The 26,969-nt window shown below is 43.1% G+C and overlaps 1 protein-coding gene across 2 annotated transcripts in view; it reads left to right on the top strand.

The window, feature by feature from the left end:
* Nucleotides 1–26,969, top strand: part of LOC137540726 (lysosomal alpha-glucosidase-like) — a 74,369-nt gene that overhangs the window by 30,709 nt on the left and 16,691 nt on the right. For both annotated transcript variants that reach the window (XM_068261858.1, XM_068261859.1), the window contains exons 6-13: nucleotides 6,165–6,284; nucleotides 6,888–7,006; nucleotides 11,760–11,891; nucleotides 16,767–16,877; nucleotides 20,755–20,868; nucleotides 22,451–22,535; nucleotides 24,066–24,183; nucleotides 26,590–26,723. In XM_068261858.1, the coding sequence (XP_068117959.1) occupies nucleotides 6,165–6,284; nucleotides 6,888–7,006; nucleotides 11,760–11,891; nucleotides 16,767–16,877; nucleotides 20,755–20,868; nucleotides 22,451–22,535; nucleotides 24,066–24,183; nucleotides 26,590–26,723 (933 nt within the window). The remainder of the gene's footprint in view (nucleotides 1–6,164; nucleotides 6,285–6,887; nucleotides 7,007–11,759; nucleotides 11,892–16,766; nucleotides 16,878–20,754; nucleotides 20,869–22,450; nucleotides 22,536–24,065; nucleotides 24,184–26,589; nucleotides 26,724–26,969) is intronic.

Below are 26,969 nucleotides of genomic sequence, written 5' to 3'. Positions count from 1 at the left end.
GTATTTTCGGACGCTCCTTGGAAGGTGGTGGGTATTGTCTGGAGGGTGTCGATGGCTTCTTCTCTGGGATCCACAGTCCTGATGGGTGTTACGCTGAGACTTGTAGTGCTGATGGGCATGTTTCGGTGGCTTCTGTTTCCGATGAGGTCGGTTTCGGGTGGACTGACTCCGGAATTGGACCTTGTCGGGCTGTCCCGACCTTCATGAGTCTTCTGTTAGAGTTGGTTGGAGATATCAGTTTTGAGGGTCGTCTGGAATTCGACCCTAGAAGAGGGGGTACTGTGAGAATCTGCTCAGCTGCCTGTGCAGACAGGCAGCTTTTTGACCACTGTTCAGGTCTGCATTCTGCAGGTCTCTTTAAGAGAGACTTTCTGTCAGTATTGCAGCTTGCTGCTGAGGAATTTGCATACATTCGTTATGCAAATCCCCTACCTGCCTCCTGTGATGACTGGCAGTATAAAGGTTGGGATTACCCACAGTCCTTTGCTGGTCATTCCTTCAGGGTTTGTAGTAAACACTCCTAGAGAGTGTCAGCCATGCTACTTCTTGTTGAAGTTATCTTAGAGTAATTTCTGGAAAACTGCACTAGGCAGGTTTCCTTAGTGCAGTTAGGATTGCTTATCTGTTTGTTTGTTCTGTTGCGATTGTCCTGTCCCAGCGGTGGTCGACAGGAAATGGTTCTGATCTCTGTTCTTGGAGTATAGCTGGTGCAGCGGTTGCTACCAGCTATCTCTTCTGATCTGTCTCCTTGGATCACGCTAGCCACTTTCCGCTAGTGCTGTGGATCCTTCTGTTCTGCTACTCTGTACCTGGATCGCGCTAGCCACTTTCGCTAGTGCTGTGGATCCTTCTGTTCTGCTACTCTGTCTGCCTGGATCGCACTCGCCTTGTGCTAGTGCTGTGGATCCTTCTGATCTGTCTTCCCTGGATCGCACTCGCCTTGCGCTAGTGCTGTGGATCCTTCTGTTCTGTCTACCTGGATCGCACTCGCCTTGAGCTGGTGCTGTGGATCCTTCTGACCTGTCTTCCTGGATCGCACTAACCGCTAGCGGTAGCGGCTGTGGATCTTTCTGATCTGTGTTTCTGCTTGGATCACACTTGCTCTGACGGAAGAGCGGTGGATCCTTTCTGTCTAGTTTCTGTTTCACGTTTGTCTGTCTTGTCTGATACGAACGCTTGCTGTAGGCTCGGTGAGGTAACTGTTAAGCAAGCGCTCGCGTTCTCTGTTTCGTGTTTGTCTGTCCTTGGTTAGTTAGGCGTGCTTGTCTCTGTTGTGCGTAACACGCGGAGACCGCGCACGAACGCGTGCACTGTTGCGAATGAGTGCGGTGTTCGCGTTCAGCTAGCGTTTGTTATTTTCCTTGTCTTTCTCTTTGTATTATTTGCTGTGCCTTTGCTACCCTGGTGCTCTGTCCTGCTCAGTCTGGTGTCGCTATTGGCAATCGCTATTGTTGCGATTGCGTTTCCTACTTCGTTTCCGCCGTTGTGTGTGCGCCGTTGCTGGGTGGTGACTAGTTTGGTGGGCACACATTGGTTCTGTCCCTTTGCTCTGTTCCCTGTGGGCTATCCAGCCCTGCCTGATTGTACCTTGTCCTGGATCTGTACAATTCCCAATTGGCATCTGTGGCTGTGCAGCGGCTGTGTTCGCCTGCACTCCACAGCACCATCTGCCGGTGGGAATTGCCCTCTGCGGGTGCATAGCACCTAGCCTGGGTGTCCTCAATTATACGCTTGTGGAAGAAATCCGCCGCGTCAGCGCACGTCTGGTGCGCTGACCACGGAGACGATTCCGCAAACGTTACAATATAGAGACATATATACAACATGAGGGGGTTAAAATATATGGCAACCTTCTGATACAGAGGAATCAACTGGGATAATATGTGTCCTCTAAATTGTCAATTTTGTGAAAAATTATGTTAAGACCACATAGACCTAGCAAAAAAGTAAAAATGACCAGCACTTGCCAATTCTTAAAAAGCAGGGTATTTATTCACAAAAAGAGTGAACAAAAAATAGCCATGACATCTGGACTCCCAGAATGTAACTATAGCTCTGGTTAGTAGATATAGCTCTTAGCTGCAAACAGTAGCATGATGACTTCCTCCAGAATAGGTTACGCCTCCATTGCAGCCCAATTCCAATCACAACGGATTGTCGCCGTTTCGAACGGATAAACCGCTCTTTGTCAAGTGAAAGCATGTCACTATTGCCTGCCTAAACTCTATTTATACCCCTCCCCCCTAAGCTATAGCCAATCGCTACAGAGGTGGACCTGATGGGGAACTGGAAGCAAACTCCAAAGCATCCAATCACATACCTGGATAGGCAAATTTGAAAAGCCGTTAACTGGGAGTGTAAAAAACGTCATGTCTACCAATCACGATTCAAAACGTCATCTTCATGACGTCGCATTGGTCGCGTCAAAAAATGTTGCATAATTATCACGCAAGCCGCATTGTACATATGTGTGTGAATAAATACCCTGTTTTTTAAGAATTGGCAAGTGCTTGTCATTTTTAGTTTTTTAATAAAATTAAAATACTGCGCCACAGTTCAAATACACCTAATTGCACCAATATATGGGATCGCTGCAGAAAGTCCAGTTCAGGAAAATTTACATGTATAATCACTGCTGCGCTCCGCAGATATGTGCCTTCAAACCTGCAATGAAAACTTCACATAGGGTGATACCGTTCTATACCATTAAACAAGTCTCTAAATTTGCATGCAAGCTCCACCAGGGTGACACTTCACATCCGTGTATAGTGCTCTCATTCAGTGCTCATTCCGTGAAAATCCCCAACTGGTATATGCCAAAACGCTCACCAGATGCAGCCCACCTCAGATTGCAGGTGGAAGTTTCACTTTTGGCCCACTGCCAGTCAATAACATCACCTCAATTCGTCATAAATCTTCATTTAATTCCATAAAATCAGCTCCATAAAAAACATAAAACATAACATAGCGTAATCCTGTCACATAAACGTTCCGGGCGCATCTACAATTGCACTTACGCGTAAGTGCAATTGTAGATGCGCCCGGAACGTTTATGTGACAGGATTACGCTATGTTATGTTTTATGTTTTTTATGGAGCTGATTTTATGGAATTAAATGAAGATTTATGACGAATTGAGGTGATGTTATTGACTGGCAGTGGGCCAAAAGTGAAACTTCCACCTGCAATCTGAGGTGGGCTGCATCTGGTGAGCGTTTTGGCATATACCAGTTGGGGATTTTCACGGAATGAGCACTGAATGAGAGCACTATACACGGATGTGAAGTGTCACCCTGGTGGAGCTTGCATGCAAATTTAGAGACTTGTTTAATGGTATAGAACGGTATCACCCTATGTGAAGTTTTCATTGCAGGTTTGAAGGCACATATCTGCGGAGCGCAGCAGTGATTATACATGTAAATTTTTAGTTTTTTGCTTGCATTAAGTCTGTATCAGCCATACAGGCTAGACCTGGCACAGCCGTTGAAGCAAGATAGGTGTGCTGTCCAAGAAGTACAAAACAAAGACCACATAGACCTAAAACTATACAGTCAGAAAAATTCAAAATACCATAAAACGGGTCACATGTAGGATATACCATTAATATTAAAAATAGAAAAAGATTAAAAATTAGGGATGACAAAAAAGCTAGGGAGTAAATTATGGATAAGGTTATTCCTTAGTCGGTTAGTAACTAATGTATTATAATAAGCTGAAGCCAATAAGACCATGCAGGGGCAGTGTGATAATGGAACATATAGAGGGCAGACAAAGTGGTATTAGTACATAAGTTACATATGGCATACCATATGTACACATTAGATATACAAGGCACACTAATTGACAAGCAATATATAATAGAAAATGTATCCATATGAGAGTGAATACATATACCCTTATACACACACATATATAAGTGTGTGTCTATGATATGTGCCTGAATTGCGTTAGGGGCCGGAGGAGGTAGGAATAATGTGTTTGTGGGAGGAAAAGCAGTATAATCTAGACTGTGTCAGTAAATTTGGTACGGGCGAGTACCATCTAAGATCTGCGCTGCATAAGAGGAATGAATGATATCCGGAAGGAGACGGGGCATAAAGCTCAGCGACGGGTGAAAAGGGGTTAGAAGGATGGCTTACCTATGACAGATGTCCGAGATTCCTGGGCGCCATAACAGGCGCACGAGCCGCCGAAGTTTGCTTATAGTGGCAGATGTGTCTGCCCACTTCCTGGTCTGGATGAGCCAACGTCACATCCTGTAGGACAGGGAGGAAATGCCGCCATACTGTGTGTGGCTATTGGTGGAAGGAGAGGCCGTCGGCCATATTGGAGACCCACAGACCCCTCATCACAACCACTATTTATAACTAGATATGCAAACAATCATTATGCGATTAAAAATGTTCTAAAAAAACATTGGCCACTCCTACTCAATGACCCTTTTTTAAGAGAGAACCTGAATAATAAGCCTAGATGTGTGTTCAGGAGAGCTAGAACACTGAAAAACACTTTAGCCCCTAGCAGACTATCTTTTGTTTTATCCAGTCCGATAAACGTAGCTGGTTTGCTGGGATGCAGGCCTTAAGGTTGGCACACAGGGTAGACCACAGGGATGAGCAGAAACTAAGCCAGTGCGAATTTATGCATCATAGTTCGCATCTACGCATCGTAGTTCATAGGTGAAGTTTTAACACTACACTACACATAGTTAACATGTGTATTGCGTAGTGAACTACGTAGTGAACTACGAATGCGTTACTCGCGTTTATTTTTCCACATACGATTGTATGCTTACAAATTTACGCATTGGAAAGAGGAATGTGCGCATAGAATAGTTCCTGGTATAAGCATTCAATGAGGAATTAATGCCGATAATTTTACGCATATGGGCATAAGCATTCACATACACTACGCTTCACACTACGCGTAATTTCGTATTTTAACGCATAGTCTACGAAATGCATACGAAGCGAATATTTGATTTCAAAGCCGTAGTTTGGCAAAGCGTAATTGCACAAAACTACACGTAGTTCCAGTGTAGCGAAGTTGGCTGACCATGACCATCCCTGGTAGAGCAGAGATGGATTAAGGTGTAATGGGGTCCTAGGCAAAATAGTAGATTTGTGGTCCTTTTGGTGAGCCGAAGTGGAGAGAATTCAGAGTAGGTGGCTGGCGAGTCCCTTGACACCCACTTGACCCCAAGCACCTGACTAGGTTGCCGGGTGGATGATTTTGCTCTGCTCTAGGCTGTTGTTGACCAAGGTGGCCAGCCAAGGCCATCTTGGTCAAGAATCTAGTGTTAGTACAGGTGTTACCTAAGGTCCGCAGAGATTGCTTTAATGAACCAGCATGATAGATCTTTAAGTCACAATCAGTCCATTGTTTCCCTCCGTATCCTGTCCAGGTGACCACAGTGAACATGCAGGTGGGGAGAACCAACCTAACCCCAACCTAACCCCACTCAGGTTAAAAAGTACAAGTCGGAAATACAGAAGTGTCCTCTACTTGCACTGAGTAGACCATTTTTAAATGTTTTATGTAATTTTGGTGCCTCTGGTTAGCACACAAGTTTTAGTTTAAAACACTGTGCTAACCAGAGGCACCAAAATTACATAAAATATTTAAAAATGGTATAAAAAGAGGAGGCAACAATGGACCTACCACCTCCAATGACTACTTTGTAGTCTGTTGTAAAGAACATCAGGGGAGGGAAGAGAGGGGCTTGCACTCATGCTACATCTTCGCAGAAGCAGTCCTTATCAGCCACGTCAGGGGAGTTTAATCTAGCGTGTATGCAAGTATTACGATATAATGTGTGACTGTGGGAGTCACTCATTGTTACAATAAAACAGTGAAACTCTTTCTAGGCAGCGGTTTCTTTCATATTCTGTCTTTAACCAAGTCATTTATTTAACACCGGCTGTTTCTTGAGGCGGGAGAGTAACTGTCTGGCGCGCAGTGCAGGAGGGTGGAATAGTATGGAATGGTGTCACTTTTTGACGATCGCCCTGGGAGCAATTTAACCTAGAAACTGCACTGAGTTAACATTGTATTTCCCTTTATGTTGTTCATCAGATCAATACCCAAATTAAATGTAAGTTTCCTTTGTTTTTCTAGATCGTAAAAAAGGACAGTAGTAAATATTCTGTTATTGTCAATTTCCAGATGTCGTAACCCAGCCAGCTCCTGCCTTGACCTGGAGAACCATAGGAGGCATTGTGGACCTGTATGTCTTCATGGGTCCTGAACCAAAAACTGTCATTAAACAGTATCAGGAAATCATTGGTAAGAGTGTTTGCTACCCCCCCCCCCACCTAATACCTAACACTAATGCCCCCTTCAAGTATTTAAAACTAACCCCCTCGACCTAATATCTAACCTTAGCTAGCCCAACTCACAGCTGGGGCACTCAATTACCGATCATTAAAAAACAGGCGTGCATTAGAATCCCCATGCCCAAATGACCTAATCCGCGTATGCAGGTCTAATGATACAGCACTATCTGAGCCTCATGAGAGGGGGTGTAGTCCAGACTGTCAGGGTGTGAGTACTTCCCCCTGTAGCCTGGAGCAAAGAGAAAGAGGAAGAGTGGTCACATTACTGCAGTTTGGCTGTATTGGCTAAATGGCTGTATTTTTTTACTGTGACATACCAGACTTTTTACTCCAGTTGTCTGGAGAAGTCTAGAGAATAAAAAAACTCCTGGACAAAAACATCTGTTAATTTGTTAGATGGTGATCTGTGATTTTCAACACACTTGTAACAAGAAGTTTAACAACTTTGTTGAGGAATAAGTATTCCCACACATGAGGCAAGGATTCCAAAAAGGGCCACAATTACATCCATCTTTCATTTGTCACTAAATATGACATTTTTTTGGTGTTACAGGATTTCCCTTCATGCCACCATACTGGGCCTTGGGATTCCACTTAAGTCGTTGGGGATATAACAGTTCTGCCATGACTCTAGAAGCAGCAAAAAAAACAAGGGCTCTCGGTATACCTCTGGTAAGAGGACTTTACATTTACTTTAGACATATTTTTGTATAAAGGAGCCTATTAATGGTACAATATTGTCCTCAGACTCAATCTTTCAGTCAGATTTTTACAATCGAGTTGTACAGAAAACCATGCAGCATGTGGAGAAAAAGATGCTATGGTTAAATGAAATAGAAAAGTGTTGTTGATCGGAATGTTGGATTTTGTAATCCTATCAGAAGAGAGAAAGTGCCATAATCGTCTGGATTATGTGAGCAATCGATAATGACCTTCCAATTATTTTATCGAATGTTCGCATCTGATGAAAATTTTGTACCATTGATGGGCATGTTTAGGTTTTATGTATGTTGGCGCTTTATAAATACAATAAATAATAATAATATTAATAATAATGTTTGATAGGGATGAGAATACCAAAAATAAAAAAGGCACATTTGACTCCCTTGAGAGTGATGATATGCATGGAGAGAGGCTTAGCTAGGCTTTTCAGCGCCCAGGGACAAAGACAGTTTTTGCGCCCTCCTTCTGGACAAATTGTGTATGGCCATGCATCAGAATGTGGGAGTGGTTATGGGTAGAGCCAATTGTAAAAATGCTGTTTAGATAGCCAGATGCGCCCACCTTCCCCACGTTTAGATAGCCAGATGTACCCCCCTTAGTTAGCCAGATGTGCCCCCCTTGTTCTGCTGCTGCTAACACTTCTGCACCCCTCTGCAGAGGGAGGGAGAGAAGCAGGGGCACTTCGGGCAGCCAGCGAGCTGCCTCTCACTCACTTGGGGATGCGGTGGCCTTGCTCTGCGCCCCCTTACAGTGCTGCGCCCGGGGACATGTGTTCCCCCTTGTCCATCCATAGCTAAGCCTCTGTGCATGGAGCATAATATTTGAAAATGATGAGTACATCTGATTTTGGCGCCGGGCAGTTTGGCGCAGGGTGAGAGGAATGACGGCTCTCCCTGCTCCCGCTAAACTTCAAGGTGGCGTTAAATACTATTCCCCCTTAGGAGCAACTCTGAAGCCAATGTAATTCGGGGTCTGGCAACCACCGAAGTCCCGAATTACCGTTACGCGGGGCGCACAGCATAGCATTGTTGCTAAGACGATACACAGCTTAGACGCTTGCCGCTCGCCACCGCGTGCTGAAAGCATCTGCTTTAGGAGATTATTGCATAATTTGGCTTCCAGCCTCATAATGAAACCTAAATATATGGTTAGCATGCCATCCTCTGCTGTACTGCTGTGAGTCTATATGCTAGGCACTACTGGAAAAGTTGTTTTGTTTTGGAAGATGAGGGCCAGCAAGCATTACCTCCACCACCAAAATACACAATCCCAGCAGTGAAGTGCAGCAACAGACTCTCCTCTCCTCTATGGAGATGCAGCTGCTCTAGGAGAGGACATACATGTAACGGTGGCCATAGACCGATTCCCCAATTATAAAAAAAAATGATTTAAAAATTTTGTAAAAAATGCTTGGGTCTATAATTAAAAAAAAGAAAAAAACAATCTACCCAGTGGTGTGACTAAGGAGTTTTATATGGGGCCCAATCCACTGTATTGATATGGAGACCCAAAACCTACAAAGGACAGCTGCAGTGTCCAAAAGGGGTAATCAGAGTAAGGAACAAGTTTGTTAAGGATTACCACTATGCAATGCACATATACAGTTGTTCATTACCAGCGTAGCACAAATAAAAAGCTAATAAGATGGATGAAGGAGGGCCTCTAGTGGGCCCCTCTGGTCCAAGGGCCCCAGTGCAGTCGCAACCTCTGTATCCCCTATTGCTACACCACTATTCCTATCTTACAATTAAGTTAACTAGCCAACCTGCGGCGTAGCATACGCCGCATAAGGGGGTAGCGGGCAGGAAGGGGGTATTGGGCACAACGGCGGGGAGGGGGGTTTGACCCCCCTCCCTCACCTGGGTCCCCCATGTGCGCTCCCCCTCCAGCTTAAGTTCGCGGCGGGGAGGGGGTCGGACCCCCCTCCCTCACCTGGGTCCCCCATCTGCGCTCCCCCTCTAGCTGAAGTTGAGCAGCAGCCGCCGCTATTAGTTAGAGGCAGGGGGCAGGGATGACTCACCTCTTCCGCGTTCCAGCGTGCGTTCCACTGTCATCACTTCCTGCAATGCCGCCCACTGTATTGTAAGTGGACGGCATTGCAGGAAGTGACGACAGTGGAACGCACGCTGGAACGCGGAAGAGGTGAGTCATCCCCGCCCACTGCCTCTTACTAATAGCGGCGGCTGCTGCTCAACTTAAGCTAGAGGGGGAGCGCAGATGGGGGACGCAGGAGAGAGGGGGGGGTCCAACCCCCCCTCCCCGCCGCTGTGCCCAATACCCCCTTCCTGCCTGCTACCCCTCCAGCTCGGTGGACACCCTCCAGCTCAGAGGCAAGTCTAGGACCGCCCCTAGGGGCAGGGCGCTACTTCTTCTTCTTGCCCCTTCTTCTTCTTGGACCGGCCCCCTGGGGGCAGGGCGATACTTCTTCTTCTAGCTCAGAAGAAGATTGTTGCTGTTACTGAAGGGTGAAGAAAGTCTTCATGAATTTGAACTTGCTCACTGGGGGAATTAGATGGTAACAGCTTGGCCTCCTTTGTCTCCACTTGGTCTACCTGGGTTGATGGTAGGGCATCGAGTTTCTTCCTGAGACATGGGACTCCCATTTATATGGTGTAGTGTCACCCCGGCCTAACCCTGAGAGATAAAGGAGATTAGTAGGCTATCTACGGGTTTGTATAACAAAGTACTCTTCACTATATTATAAGTTTGGTTTTATTCCTCTTTGCATTTTTTCTCTTTATGTTTCAATTTCAGTACTGTTCTTTTAACAGCAAGGCCTTCATTATTGTTGTTATTATAACTATTATTATTATCATCATTGTTACTTGACATTGTTTGCACTATTTACGCAATATTGTTTTTCTGGACTGGGTTCTCATTGTGATGCTTGTTTTGTTTGCTTTTTATACCAGGTAATAAAGGGAGCCAACTTATCTGTTCTGTGCCTATGTTTTCCTTCAGTCCCATACACAAGTCTGAAGGAAGGCTTGTGTACTGCAGTCCTCAACCTGCAAGACTAGTGGATCTCATTGTTGGTGACACTTCCCCACCTGCCGCGGGACGTTGTCCGTCCTCCCCCGCCTGGCTACAGAATGTGTTGTCAGCTACATAGCTGACACTTGTCTGTACAGGTTGGCCTGAGATGTCGCCCAGAGGGATCGAGTCCTGATCCCTGACGGGAAAAAAAAATTAAAAGATTTGTCAACATATTTCCTCTCCTCCAGCTTTCCCTTTCAAAACCTAGTTAGAGCAGTATGACCTTACTTTGTATTTTGTACTTTGCTTTGTGGAATTCAAACCTTCTTCAGAGGCTGGTTTCCTCTGAAGTTTTCTTGTTATTGTATTTTGTACAGTGATTGATTGTGAGTGAGTATACTTTTGGCCATGGTCCGTTTTTGTTCTGAACTTGAAGATGCTATTTGAAATTCAATGGGCATCTCACGAAGAAAAAAAACAAAAAAAGAGCCATTTTCTACATTCTGAAGAGTAGACAAGACAAGACAAATAACATTTATATTGCGCTTTTCTCCTGGCGGACTCAAAGTGCCAGAGCTCCAGCCACTAGGGCACGCTCTATAGGCAGTAGCAGTGTTAGGGAAACTTGCTCAAGGTCTCCTACTGAATAGGTGCTGGCTTACTGAACAGGCAGAGCCGAGATTCGAACCCTGGTCTCCTGTGTCAGAGGCAGAGCCCTTAACCATAATACCATCCAGTAGGTGGTCCATAACAACACATGAAAATAGAGTGCAAAACAGTTGATTGGCCATGGGTTGCTTTTACCTACATGGGAGTACTTTCTTGGATCTCAGTAGTGTTCACATGAACAGGATACTTCACAGCTAGAGATGGCCCGAACAGTTCGCTGGCAGAAAAAACCCGGCAAATTTTGGCTATTTGTGTACGCGGCAAACTGCGAACATTTGTTGTGTTCGACCCGGCCCCTATACATCATCATTAAGCTAAACCTTGACCCCTTACCCCACAGTCAGCAGACACATGGCAGCCAATCAGCTAGCACCCTGTACTGGAAACCCCCACCCCCTATTAAAAAGCAGTTGTATTGGCCATATTGAATACATTCTCTGTTGGCTGTTGTTAGTGAGAGCAGGGTCAAACTTGCTGCAGATAGGTAGGGAAAGCATTAGCTAGGCCTGTGTTCTTGTATATAATTTTTCAGTGTATTATTACAGTACTATTGCATTTCTCTGTGTGTGACTCTCCACAGCCCACTGACACCCATAGTTGTGCACACTACTACTATTTGTTGCCACATTAAGTTGCAGGCTCAGATTACCACTCAAGTGCATTATTTGTAGGAATGTAATGTGATTTTTGCCCTTTAGCGATTAAAACACGACTGCGTCAACTCCGTAATTTTTGGTGGAACTTTTGGCATGGATCCCCCTCCAGCATGCCACAGTCCAGGTGTTAGACTCCTTGAAACGAAACAACGTTTCCATCTTTTTTGTGCCAGAAACAGTCTTTGTTGGCTTTAAAATTCACCTGCCCATTGAAGTCTATAGTGGTTCGCATGTTCGCGAACATTTGCGGAAGTTCACGTTCGATGTTCATGAACAGAAAATTCTATGTTCGCAACTTCATTATTTAGGGCTTCCTTTCTTGTTAAATTGATTTGGCTAAGATAAAACAAAAAATGCTACTATTTCTTACATTAGTGCATATTGTGATCTACATTTTATAGGACGTCGTATGGAATGATATTGACTACATGGATGAATTTCGCCATTTCACATATGATAAGAAGCGTTTTGGAGATTTTCCAGATATGGTGAAGGATCTGCATAAAAACAACATGAAATATGTCTTGATAATGGTAATAAAATAAGCGTATTTGAAGTATTAAGCAGTAGAACTTTGATTTCTATGCCCAACTTTGTTACTTACATAACAATAAATATTGAAGTGTAGCAGAGATGACATGTGACATAATGAGATAGACATGTGTATGTACAGTGACAAGCACACAGACACTTATGCTGTGCCCCTTTTCTTGTTTCCCTGTCTGAAAAAGTTTATAATTAGCTATGGAACCGACAGTTTTTTCTCCAGTCAGGACTCAGTTGGCTCACTGATAACAAATTACAGCTATAAAACACTTTCCTAAGCAGATACCTGTTTTTTTTTTTTACTGTGAGAAGAAAAGATAAAAAGGCTATAATAGTTCATGTATTTTCACTCTGGGACTAATGAGACACTGCAATTGAGCAGAGACTATGAAACATTAAATCTGCTTTGTAAATGTTTATACATAAAATAAAACCTTGAGATATCTCAAAGAGTCATTTTTAGGAGTAGAAGGACAGATCCAATTGTTTATCTCATTAGTTTATATTCATCTCTGGTTCACCTTAAGCCTTTTATATGTACATTATTTTTAGTGATGAGCACAAATTTCACGTAAATGTAATTTCGTTTTGTAATTTGCAATAACTACGCAAAATCGTAATATTAAATTTTGGGTAAAAACATAATTCATTTCGTTTGTAAACGTAATCAGGAACTGTAATTTCGCTATTTTGCATAATTTTCACTAGAGATGGCCCGAACGGTTCGACCGCGAATTTATTCGCGCGAACTTCGGTGGTTTGCATTCGCAAATGAACGCAAACTTTATGCCGGTTCGACCCACCTCCTATACTACATCATTAGGGTCAACTTTGACCCTCTACATCACAGTCAACAGGCACATTGTAGCCAATCAGGCTACACTCCCTCCTGGAGGCCCTCCCCCCCTTATAAAAGGCAGGCAGTGTCAGGCATTGGACTCACTCGTGTGCCTGCAGTAATTAGAGAAGGGAGAGCTGCTGTAGAGAGAACTATAGGGAAAGCTTAGTTAGGCTCTTGTAGGCTTGTTAGCTTGCTCCTTGCTGATTCTTATTTCTAAAAAAGCACCCCTCAACAGCTCTTTTGAGTGCTAATCTTGTTCTTGTGATCTATTTTTTTGTGTGTGTGTGTGTGGCCCACTTGCATTATATACAGCCCTGTCAGTCAGTCGCAGCTGGCCTTTGGTCCCTTAATTCCTACTGTGCCACTGCCAGGCCCAGCACATTCAGTGACTACCTGTGTGTGTGACAGGCAGCTGCACATTTGTAATCCCATCCCAATCACTGCACCTGTTCACTGTTCAGTGCACCTACCTACCTACGTGAGCGCACGCATTGTTAATACCACCACTCATTGCACTTGTTCACGGTACGTGTGTGTGACAGGTGCACATTTGTAATACCCATCATTGAATATACCTACCTGTTGTTCAGTGCACCCACCTACCTACGTGAGCGCATGCAAAGGACAGGACGCTATAGCGATCTCATGGTGATGTCGGACATGCGGACATTGTTTAGTCCAACGCCCCGCCTTAGCACTTTCGGATCCACCCTCCACCAACGCCTGGACAGGCAGGTAGCCGACTACCTGGCCTTAAGTGTGGATATACACACTGTGAGCAGCGATGAACCCTTGGACTACTGGGTGCGCAGGCTTGACCTGTGGCCAGAGCTGTTCCAATGTGCCATCCAACTTCTGTCTTGCCCTGTCTCAAGTGTCTTGTCAGAAAGGACCTTCAGCGCAGCCGGAGGCATTGTCACTGAGAAGAGAAGTCGCCTAATAAAGGTGGCCATACACTGGTCGATTTGCCATCAGATTCGACCAACAGATAGATCCCTCTCTGATCGAATCAGATCAGAGAGGGATCGTATGGCCACCTTTACTGCAAACTGATTGTGAATCGATTTCAGCCTGAAACCGATCACAATCTGTGGAGCTGCCGCTGCTGCCCCCCCCCCCCCCCCCCTGCATACATTATCTGTTCCGGCCGGCACGAGTCCCCTGGTCCCCGCTGTCTTCTTCTCCGCTTTGGGCTCCAGACCGTTGCTTCAGCTACTGAACTTTCTGTCCAGGGGAAGTTTAAACAGTAGAGGGCGCTCTACTGTTTAAACTTCCTGCCGGGACAGGAAGTTCTGTGTAGCTGCAGCCGGTCCGGAACCCAGCGCGGAAAGAAGACACCAGGGGACTTGCGCCGGCCAGAACAGGTAATGTATACCCGCTGTATTGCGTCGGTCGTCGGTCATTCGAACGCCGCTATTGGCGCACTCCCGACCCGCCGGCGATCGAGTAAAATCTTCCGCACGGATGAATCGATCGTTCTGTCAGCAGTGTGCACGGCGATTTCACAGCCGATTCGATCACTGTGATCGAATCGGCCGTATATCGGCTGGAAAATCGTTAGGTGTATGGGCCCCTTAAAGGAATACTATCGATACCCAAGTGTTCTAAAATGACAGTGTGCAAATAATGTCTAAGTAGCTGTGTAAACATTTTCCTACTTTTCATGTTAAATATCAGAGGCAAAAGCTGTAATTTATTGAGGGTAGGATTTAGCTATATTGGGACAAATCAATTGCAGAAGACTAAGTCAGTCCCCGCACACAGCATCTCTGCCTGCAGGCCGCTTGACTGCCTTCTCCGCCACTACCAACAGGGTCCAGGAAACCAGGCGGATTCCTAAATTTTTAAAGCCGCTATAATAATTTTTCTAGCTGCACTGCAGCTGCAACAACAAAACAAAAGGCATGTGCATGTGTCAATTCTCCTTCGTGATCGTTACCTTGCCGCGATGAAGGCACAATGAAGCAATGACCGACGGCTATATGAGTGTCTCGGGGGGGTGGCACACCCAAGATAATAAGGTCGTTGCTTCATTGTGGACAGACCAAATTCGATCAGCTGGACAGTCACTGTTCTTCTATCATTGAGCTACCACAGCCCGGCGACCATATGGGCTTGAAAACCGCTATCGCCTGCACTCTGTCCAGCACGGCCAGCACGGCCGCCACTACACAAACAGCTGTTTGTGGAGCTTAGAGAGTGAGTTTGGTGTGTCAGTGTGAAGCAGTACTCTAATTACACTCCCTGATTGATGTATACACATGCAAGATGTTTTAAAGCACTTTAGGCCTCCAATTTAGCATGCAATGTGATTTCTGCCCTTAAAACGCTGCTTTGCGTCAAATCCAGATTTTTCCCCGGGACATTTGGCGTGTATCCCACTCCGCCATGCCCCCCTCCAGGTGTTAGACCCCTTGAAACATCTTTTCCATCTCTTCTGTGGCCAGCATAAATGTTTCTAGTTTTCAAAGTTCGCCTCCCCATTGAACTCTATTGCGGTACGCGAAAGTTCGCGAACCAAAAATCGGAGGTTTGAGCCATCTCTAATTTTCACGCAATTTTGCTGACTTTAGCTCCGTATATGCTATCATCACCAACATTTTAAACTGTAATTTTTCTGAGTTTAAAAGCGATTTGTTTTCTTTGTGTTTTTAAAATCATTTTTCTCACAAACTACAAGGTCTTTTTGAATTTTTTTTGCCTCTTTCCCACCCTTCTCCTTAACATATTTATATGTAGCAATTTTGGTTTTGACAGCATGTATGGGGGCTTTGCTCTTACCACTAAAGTGGGCGCAAAAGTACGCAAAAATTACGCAAATTTACGAATGGATTACACTAAATCAGTTGTAGCTCCAAATCGTAATTATGTGTGTCCGTAATTGCAAAATTTTTGTGAAATTTTCCATAATCGTAATGAGCAAATTACAATCATCACTAATTACTCCGGAAGTGTGTCTGTAGTAAATTGAAGTAACAAAAGACTGCATGCTACAATCTTCAAGTCCCTGTCTTCTCTGTACCTATACAGTCCCAATTTCATATTTTTGGTATGAGTTTGTATAAATATGTTATTTAACTCACCTCACAGAGGCGCTTAACTTGAATCCTTGTGCAGATCGCTTGATACTCCTCCCTGTATTGCCTGATGAAGCGGGAGCAATTGTTTTTGAGTTTCTAATAAATGTGTTTGACTGTCTGAATCGCAGTCGTTGTCGTGTCTGCTTGAGGGAGGTAAGACCACCACTTCCTCCTTCATTTTTGCCATTTAAGTTGGTTTTTAAGCTCATTTAATCTAATTTTATACTTTTGGCGCCTCTGTTCATAATATACAATTTCGAGTCCACCCTTGGTGGAGGGTTTATCAATGTACAGAGGCGCCAACAGGATAAAATGCAATAAACATGCAATAAAAAGTTTAAAATAATCAGGTGGTGGTGGTGGACCAACCAACCTAAAATTCACTCAATGCCGTTGATTAAATTCCAAAACGATTTATTCACATACTCCAAGATTCACTGCAACGCGTTTCACGGGCAAGATCCCGCTTCCTCAGGCATTAAACAACAGGAGTATCACACAGCTAAAGGTCCAGATCAGGCTTGGCACCTCTGTGTTGGTGGAGGGTTTTTTCCTGTCTACAGAGAGCGACTACTTAATCCTGAGTGGGGTCAGGACAGTCTCCCCACCTGCCTTTTACAGTGGTTGCCTGCTGGTGACCCTGACTTGTGAGTATCTAGCAATACAAATTTATTGCCACCTTTATCCAGTACGTATTACACTATTGGGGCTCTTGGTGTTCCCTGTTTTTATGTTATTTAACTAATACAAATGCGATAATTTAGAGGTTTCATGTAACGTACAGCCTGTTTATCTAACATTGTTTTCTGATGATGAAAGAAGGCACCTGTGGAGATATGAAAAACGTATGTTTTTTCAGAGTTGGCATTTGAACAATGAACTAGTATAGCGTTGCTTAATTATAATTAGACCTGCGCTTTAATCCTTTAATCCTTCTTCAGGAGCCAGCCATTGGAACTAGCAGTCCAACTGGAAGTTACCCACCCTATGAAGATGGATTGCGGAGAGGGATTTATGTTACTAATTCTACTGGCAAACCCCTTGTGGGCAAGGTACTGTACATTCTACTTTCTAGGATCTCTTTCTATTACGGTGAGTTAATTCTAAATCTGTAGCAAACTTTAATTACAGCATACCTAAAGTGAGAAGGATATGGAGGATACCAAATAGATTTTCTTTTAAATAATGCTGACCGCCTGGCTGTTCTTTAGGCCACAGACTCTGTCTGCACAAGGATGTAGACCGGGTGCTCTGACTGAGGTCTGACTAGATTAGCGTCATATCATGCAACTGGGCGCAGTTCTTTCAACACCACCATGTTCTTGGATGCTATAGGAGAGGTGTCCTGTTACCAAAAAAACAGTTGACTCTTACCACTAGCGACCCATATTACAAGGTCATCAGCACATCAGTCACTATCCCTTTCCAGATTGATATCCTAGCAATTAAATTCTTCCAGGAAGGACACGATCACCCAATATCAGGCAGTGGAAGATGTTACATTTAATATGTGTGGAAAGATAAAGGACACTCTTGTAATTGTAAACCACTTACAATTTAAATGAGCGCGCAGTATGTCCGGGTAAGAGGGAACACATGCCGGCTACGTTTTCCCACGGGAGTGTGCGCGTACTCCCGCGGACATACTGCAGCTGCGCCGACCTCGTTGACCACTGCTTTGTACTGGGAGCTTTTTTAGATGAATGGAGGCAGACACTGGACCGCAGGAGGTACAGTAAGCCTATGCGCACCTCCCCACATGCACACATGGCGTCAATTATACAATTAATTAAAAAACAAGAGTAGTGGGTTGGCACACGGAAATAAACACACGTGGAGAGGACAACTCAGATAGCGGTGGGCAGTCTGTTGGTGTGCTCTGAGAAAAGGCCGTATATTGCAACAACAACAAGACAGAGTGAAAAACTTGGCACTGCTAACATTGATTTATGGCTGAATCAGTTGCATTCAAATTCTTGTCAAAAAAGTGTATCTTTTGTGAAAACAGATAACATTCAATATAATACTTATTGTGTGCAAGTATAGTGCCCAGTATGGTTAGTATAGTGCCCAGTATAGCTAGTATAGTGCCCAGTATAGCTAGTATAGTGCCCCAGTAGGGCCAGTATAGTGCCCCAGTATAGCTAGTATAGTGCACCAGTATGGCTAGTATAGTGCCCAGTATAGCTAGTATAGTGCCCAGTATAGCTAGTATAGTGCCCCAGTATAGCTAGTATAGTGCCCAGTTTGGCTAGTATAGTGTCCAGTATAGCTAGAATAGTGCCCAGTATGGCTAGTATAGTGCCCCAGTATAGCTAGTATAGTGCCCCAGTATGGCTAGTATAGTACCCCAGTATAGCTAGTATAGTGCCCCAGTATAGCTAGTATAGTGCCCAGTATAGCTAGTATAGTGCCCCAGTATAGCTAGTATAGTGCCCAGTTTGGCTAGTATAGTGCCCAGTATAGCTAGTATAGTGCCCAGTATGGCTAGTATAGTGCCCAGTATAGCTAGTATAGTGCCCCAGTATAGCTAGTATAGTGCCCAGTATAGCTAGTATAGTGCCCCAGTATAGCTAGTATAGTGCCCCAGTAGGGCTAGTATAGTTCCCCACTATGGCTAGTATAGTGCCCAGTGTGTAGCTAGTATAGTGCCCAGTATAGCGCCCTAGTATGGATAGGTAGGTAAGTAGGTAGTGCCCCACCTCCCCCCCGCGGTTGCCGCCCCTGTTACCTTATCTTTCTTATAGTCCCCCAGGCGCCACTCTCCTCTTATCAGCATCTCCTATTACAGCAGCGCATCTTGGGGCTGCTGTAAGGAGGAAAGGAAAGACAGCGGTTCCCGTGGTAATGGCGATCGCCGCTACAGGAAGCCGCTGCTCTGCCTCTTTCCCTCCTTACAGCAGCCGCAAGACGCGCTGCTGTAATAGGAGATGCTGATAAGAGGAGAGCGGCGCCTGGGGGAATATAAGAAAGGAAGCGGCCACTCGCTCATAAGGTAACAGGAGCAGCAGCCGTGGGGTGGGGGGCGAGAGGCCAGACCTGCCGCGGCCCGGTGCAAACCTGCCAACGGACCGTCTGTGGGCCGTGGCCCGGTGGTTGGGGACCCCTGTGCTAAAGCACATTTGGACAAGCCAGCTTCATTTTGGAGTAAGGTGCTGTGGACTGATGAAACTAAAATTGAGTTATTTGGGCATAACAAGGGAGTTATATGCATGGAGGAAAAACAACACAGCATTTCAAGAAACACACCTGCTACCTACAGTAAAATATGGTGGTGGTTCCATCATGCTGTGGGGCTGTGTGGCCAGTGCAGGGACTGGGAATCTTGTCAAAGTTGAGGGCTGCATGGATTCACCTCAGTATCAGCAGATTCTGGAGACCAATGCCCAGGAATCATTGACAAAGCTGAAGCTGTGCCGGGGCTGGATCTTTCAACAAGTCAATGCTCCTAATCACTGCTCAAAATCCACTAAGGCATTCATGCAAAGGAACAAGTACAATGTTCTGGAATGGCCATCTCAGTCCCAGACCTGAATATCATTGAAAATCTGTGGTGTGAGTTAAAGAGAGCTATCCATGCTCGGAAGCCCAAAAACCGGAATGAACTAGAGATGTTTTGTAAAGAGGAATGGTCCAAAATGCCTTCAACCAGAATACAGACTCTCATTGGAACCTACAGGAAGTGTTTAGAGGCTGTAATTTCTGCAACAGGAGAATCTACTAAATATTGATTTCATTTCTTTTTTGTGGTTTCCAAATGTATGCACCTGCCTAATTTTGTTTAAACAGTTATTGTGCACTTTCTGTAAATGCAATAAACTTCATTTCACTTCTCAAATATCACAATGTGTGCCTCCTATATGATATATTTAACTTATAATTTACTGTATAAATTGTTGGTGGTTACGATAAAAAATATGACAATTAACAAGGTTGCCCAAACTTTCGCATCCCACTGTATCTAGTCTCACATTTTACTTTAAAACTATAATGACTGAAAAGGGAAAAAAAAATTAAAAATATTATTATGTTTTAATTATTATTCCCTTTAAAATGAATATAACATAAAACCATTCTTAGCAAAAAGTACCACCCAAAGAAAGCCTAGTTTGTCCCGCGACAAAACTATGTATAGATCATTTTGGTGTGATAAGGAGCAATAAAGTTATTGGTGAATTTATGGGGTTAGTGTGATGTGAAAATTGCTGGTGTTTTTAAGCGGAAATAACTTGTGGCGGGGAAGTGGTTAAAGGGACTCCGAGCAGTGCAGAAACTATGGAAAGATGCATATCATTTTAAAGCTCTCTTTCTCTTCTTTCCAATGATATATAAACCACCACCCTACGTCTTTTAGTTTTCGATATTTTCGCGATTGAAATTGCCGCGGCCACGATTGCGATCGCGAAAATAGAGAAAACTAAAAGGTGTAGGGCGACGATTTAGGTGTCGTCAGAAAGAGGAGAAAGAGAGCTTTAAAATGATATCCATCAAGCCATAGTTATATTGTATTACACAGGGCGACACTTTCTCCAGTGTCAGCAGCTCCATTCTGCTGAATGCAGCTGCTGACTTTGACAAAAAGTCGCCCTGTGTAATACAATATAACTATGGCTTGATGGATATCATTTTAAAGCTCTCTTTCTCCTCTTTCTGACGACACCTAAATCGTTGCCCTACGCCTTTTAGTTTTCTCTATTTTCGCGATCGAATTCGCGGCCGCGGCAATTTCAATCGCGAAAATAGCGAAAACTAAAAGGCGTAGGGTGGCGGTTTATATATCATTGGAAAGAGGAGAAAGAGAGCTTTAAAATGATGTGCATCTTTCCATAGTTTCTGCACTGCTCGGAGTCCCTTTAAACTCTGTCGGAATATGAATACCCTAGTTGTATCCTGTTTGTCATAACACTGCTCTCTGCTTCTCTTCCTCAGGTCTGGCCTGGTCACACAGTGTTTATTGATTTCAGTAACCCTGAAGCTCATAAATGGTGGTATGAGAATTTCAAGAGTTTTCATGACAAAGTGCCCTTTGATGGGGCTTGGATTGTAAGTTGATTAAAAAATGAATAATTTTTATAAATATTTTATAATATACAGTATATTTTATTTATAAACATTAAAAACACAGGTTTCACTGAAATTGATAAATCTCCAGGTTTAAAGCTAATTTACAGATATGATAAACAGATTTATAGATATAAGAAACTGATATATAGATATTGATGTATGCATAGGTAATCTTTTGAGGTTGTTTAATTAAAGGACCACTATCGTGAAAAAAGTAGGCAGTTAAAATCTTACAGAGCCAACAGGTTTTGGGCCAGTCCATCTCCTCATGGGGGATTCTCTGGGTTTTATTTGTTTTCAACAGCATTTCCTGAACAGCAGTTTCACTGCCAAAATAGTAAGATACCAGCCAGCCAGCCTCCCTACTCACCTGCACACTATTTTGTCAGTTAGAATTTGCAACTGCTGATCGGCTGCCTGGCTGTCGGATGGACAATGAGGGTTGCCGCTAGCCATTGTGTCCTTCCGGGTGCGAGAACCTGTAGCAGTGCCTCCCCCCCCCTCCCCCCCATGAAAATAATTGTAATGCATCAATGTTTCACTAGAAAATAATCTTAATGCAGCAATGTTTCACCAGAAAATAATCATAATGTAGCAATGTTTCACCAGAAAATAATAATCGTAATGTGGCAATCTTTCACCAGAAAATAATCGTAATGCAGCAATGTTTCACCAGAAAATAATCGTAATGCAGCAATCTTTCACATCAGATTGATGGGTCAAATCTATGATTTCCACCATGTCCAATCTGCTCCTGTGCAAGAATGGGGTTAATTTGTGCAGTACTGATCTAAAAAAATCAATTCGCTTCGCTAATGGGAAATTGCATCATGTGTACCAGGCATTAGCCAATATCACTGAATGAACACCCTTGCGGCTGAAGTTCCTCTGATAAAGTACAAGGAAAAGACGAGAAGCAACTTAGTATATTTTATTGAACACCCAAGTGACTTAAAGTGGATCCGAGATGAACTTTTACTCATTGCATAATTGTGTTCCTTTCCTATTGTTTATAGGGCATTCCTCAAGCCAAATACTTTTTTGTTTTTGTTTAAATACTCTAATTCCCTATAAACTAAATAAGCCCCACCCACAGTTTTCAGAGAGCCAAGGCAGTAGCAAGGGCTCATGGGAGCTCAGTCTGGGCAGGAGGAGGGGGAGGTGTTACTAGCCAGAGATTTCAGAGGCAGAGGGGAGGAAGGATTAGGTTTTTTGAGTCTGAGTGCTGATGGCACTGCCTCTGTGTAATGTTTACAAACAACATGGCGGCTTTCATTGTATCACAGGAAGAAATAATCATATTATCACTATTAAAGCAGTATGCAGACAGATTTGCTGTTTAAACTATCTAAACTGTACATAAGATATATAGACAAGTTACTTGTTATAGTTAGTTTTTCATCTCGGATCCGCTTTAATGTTTTTCCAGTGCCCCTTCAAAATATATTTTTATACATTTTCACTAAGTAGCATTGGCTAATTTAATGATGTTGTACTTGTTCCACTGTCCAAAGCATTTGATACAAATACATTTTTCTATTACCTATACCTTTTAATACAGGATATGAATGAGCCGGCTAATAATGTTCATGGATCATTGGATGGCTGTCCGAATGACAGTCTCGAAAACCCTCCATATGTGCCAAGTAAGTGTTACCTTTGCAAGTGTCAAGCACTGAGTGGGTATTTAATAGGTGCCTGTTCAATTGGGTGCCTGGTGATGTAAATAGTGCTAGCATCAGTAATGTTCTATTATCCATATTATACTATGCAGCTGAATCGTGACAATGTGGAAACCGAGTAAAGGATCTCGGCTAACGACGGCTATACATTAGGAGTAGGGATGGTCGGGAATGGCGATTTCCGATTCCTTGGAAATTCCAATTTCCACTAATGCCAATGATTGACTCCTCAAATTTCTGATTCATTTACGAGTAGCCTTGTTTTGGTCATTTTTTGCATTCTCTGGTTGGCCAAATACTTCTGAATTGTTTCTGCATTCTCTGATTGGTCCAATGCTTCTGGGATCTGTGATTGGTCCAAAATTAGCGAGTTGCTGTAATGCAGTATTTCTGACGAAATCCCATTTCCATTTTCCGAGTTCCGAGGAGTACCTTTTTTTATTGTCATTTTTTGCATTCTCTGATTGGCCAAATACCTCCAAGTTGTTCCTGCATTCTCTAATTGGTCCAATGCTTCCGAGATCTGTGAATGGTCTAAAATTACTGAGTTGTGGTAATGCAGTATTTCCACCGAAATCTGATTTCGGAGTTCCGTTTTACGAGTTCCGATCATAAATGCCAATTTCGGATCGGAAATGTGAACATTTCAATTCCGCGAAATTCAAATGAGCATCCCTAATTAGCAGTGTGGGGATACATTTTCTGAGCAGTTCCAGTCTATATGATGCATAATCATTGGAGGTACTCTAGAAAAAAGGTATGAAAAACCTTCTCACTTTCCATGTTTCATTTTAACGGCCATTAAAATAAAATAATAACATTTAAAATACATGTGTATGAAAAGTACATTTCTCCCAGAGTAAAATGCACTATGAATTAAAATGTTCATATGTTTCTGTCCCTTACAGTAAGCATTTAAAATCTGAGAGATTGGACAAGTTATGGACTAGTCCCTCTTCTCATGGGGGTTTCTCAGTATTTTCTTAATTCTTTATAAAGGACTCTCTGCAAAGGATCTATAGAAGCATGCCTGCCAGCCTCTCTACTTGCTTACTCACTATTTTGGCAGTTGGACTGTGCAACTGCTGTTTAGTAAGTGCTTTTAACAAAGAAAACACAGAGAATCTCCCATGAGGAGATGGACTCGTCTCATCCAAAATATTTCAGTTCTTTCTGAGCTTTACAAACTATTGCAAGCGACAGCGACCTAGAAAAAAAATTATAGTGCATCTTGCACTGGAAGGATGCCGGTAGAAGTCCCAGGTAAGTTACAGTTTTGGTTTTTAGAAAGCGCTACAGAACCCCTTTGAATTAAAATTTGCCAGGGGTATAGTATATATATATATATATATATATATATATATATATATATATATATATATATATATATATATATATATATATATATCCCAAACAGTGGTGATAAGAACCTGTGCTGCTTTCATCTACCTCTGTTTTAAATTCTCTTTTTTACTGTATTGTTCTCTGTAACAGATGTTGTTGGAGGAGTATTACGTGATACAACCATATGTGCTTCCAGCCACCAGCACCTCTCCACGCACTACAATCTTCATAATATGCATGGACTCTTTGAGGCAATAGCTACTCATGAGTAAGCGTTAGATTTATATTCATTTTCTGCATTCATATAGTACAGACAATTTTCTGCAGCACTTTACAGAGTACACTAAATCATTTATGCCACTAACTGTTCCTTAAAGGGGATTACAATTCACTCTAATGTCTCTACCATATTAAAATATTCCTGCCATATTATAGTGGTAATATAGAGGGAAGCCAATTAACTCGAAGTAGGTAATAAAGGCGCCAGAAGGTACCCCATTAAAAATGTTACCACCATAGGCGGCAATGTTAAAGGCCACGATTAGTGGTTCCAAATGATAATTTGGACACCCAGAAGTGCCTGAGGTTTATAGCCGCTACTTACGTCTTATAGCCAATTATAGCCACTATTTACCGCCGTTTATACGTACACCGAAATAGCATCGTGCAAGTAGGTTTCCACGGCTCTGTAGGTTTAGTGAACACCTGAACTGAGAGGGATATGGAGGATTCCATATTTATTTCTTTTTAAACAATGCCTGTTGCCTGGCTATCCACCTGATCTCTTTGACGGCAGTAGTGTCTGAATCACAAACACGTGAAACAAGCATAATACTAATCCGGTCAGACTTCAGTCAGAAACACCTGATGTGAATGCTTGTTCAGGGTATATGGTTAAGGATATTAGAGACAGAACCTCAGCAAGACAGCCAGGCAATCTACATCGTTTAAAATGAAATACAGTAGAGTCTGTGTCTATCTTGAAGCCAATCCTGACATTATTTCCTCCCTTAGGCCCCGTTCACACTGCACGCGTTTCCAGCCGCGTTTTGGAAACGCGTGCAGGTGCCCGACACGCACGACATCAGACATTGCATAGAGTGCAATGTCTGATGTTCACACTGCATGCGTTCCGGACCTGTGCGGTCCGGGAACGCATGCTGCACGCATTTTTTGTAAAAACGCGTGGCTCTCCCATTCACTTTTCAGTGATGGGATCAGCCACGCAACGCACACAAACGCGGATGGCGTGCGTTCGCATGCGTTGCGTTCCGCATGCGTGGCCATCCGCATTTGTAATGTGAACGGGGCCTTACTCTGTTTGTGTATCATTGCCCGCTCCCTCCCAGTCTTCAGACACTCCCACCCAGCTCTGCAGTAGAAAGTGCATTGAGAAATATTGGCCAATCAGAGAGGAACAAAAGTGTGGGAGGAGAAAACAGAAGGGAAAGAGGCTTCAGACAATCAGGCTGCATTACTTAAGTCTGAGGGGAAAGTAAAGTAAAAAAAAAAAAAGAAAACCCAACATGCCCTGCAACTTCCTTTGTGCAGCACACAGGGTACCAAATAAGAGCCAGGAAAACTGAGGAATGATGTTTTACGGAGAAGAAAAATACGATTTTTAACTTTTGGATTGCCTGGTTACCATCCTTATTACTTGTTTACCAGATAAAAACAATGAATTAATGTTTGATTTTATGTCCGACAGTTACTCTTTAAGTCTGGTTGTACAGATTGACCAAAGCCATGAAGATTTGCATGACTAATTTCCATTCTACTTAAACAATTATTAAATAGATTTTTCAAATTCTTGATGTTTTAAATGGGCATCATAGCGAAAGTAATGTACTATTACTATTCAGGGAATTTAAATCTATGTTGTTGGTGCCTGTTAAAAATGTGACTGTTGCTAAGTTCGCCAGAGACACATTGCTATAGCAACGTCAGACATGCGGAATGCTTCCCAGTCTATTTAGCTGTGCGGCGCTTGCCTGATTCAACCTGTGGGATCCTCTCTCTCTGTGATGATCTCCTGCATACCTCTTTCTGACCCGTAGCTGGCAGCGACTGTAAACAGCTTTGCCAATTGTGCCACTACAGGCAGGGCTATACAAACTGAAAAGGTTTGCCATATTATACGTTTAAAGAGAAAAAGAAAAATGCTCTTTATTTAGTTAGTATCTCTCTAAGTTCATCAGACGTCAATGTTACAACACATTGACATTATTATATAATTTTATGATGCCCAGTTCGTTTTTTTTTTACATAAATTAAACAGCACAGTTCACTATAACATTTTTATACTATTTAAAAAATAATCTTAATTTTTTTCTTTATGAGCTGGGAAGCCATTGGATGAATCAAGTATAGGAGGAGGAGGTGGGAAAGGGAGTTATATTAAGATGAGTAAACCGTTAAAGCAAAATAGTTTCTTTGTTACACTTGTTTTTAATAGGCACTGACCACATACATTTTAAATCCCTAAGTCATTTTGAAATGTCATCAATTTTAAAATTTTAATTTTTGAATATCAATAGTGAGCCTTTAAGGAGAAACAGCTGCATAAAAAAATTAATGAACTGTTTATAAACTGTAAGAGTCAGCGTGTTTTATTAGCAGAAAATTATATTATAGTAATATTTTGCTGATTATCAATCGCCATGTTTTTTCTCAGCGCTATGGTGAAAATCCGAGGGAAACGGCCATTTGTGATCTCTCGATCAAATTATCCCACTCTTGGCGTCTATGCTGGACACTGGACAGGAGATGTAGAGAGCACTTGGGACCAGCTGTTTTATTCAATACCTGGTAAGTCACCCTTGCTTTTAGTATGCATGGTTATTGAAAGTTTAATTCCCAGAATCCTGGAATTTAGCTCACAGATTGGACACTCACCCCCATACTCACCCCCGCACTCGCGTACATGGATTAGCCTCGCCCGATCACTTTGGCGCAGGGTGAGCCAAATGACAGCTGCCACTTAAATTCCAGGCCACGTGCATATTATTCTCCCTCCAAGTCGTACCAACTAGGAGGGAGAATTTGGAACTAATT

This window comes from Hyperolius riggenbachi, chromosome 12 (genome assembly GCF_040937935.1).
Source record: "Hyperolius riggenbachi isolate aHypRig1 chromosome 12, aHypRig1.pri, whole genome shotgun sequence".
Classification (NCBI taxonomy): domain Eukaryota; kingdom Metazoa; phylum Chordata; class Amphibia; order Anura; family Hyperoliidae; genus Hyperolius; species Hyperolius riggenbachi.
The sequence above is the reverse complement of the archived record's forward strand: the minus strand, read 5'-3'. Positions and strand labels throughout refer to the sequence as shown.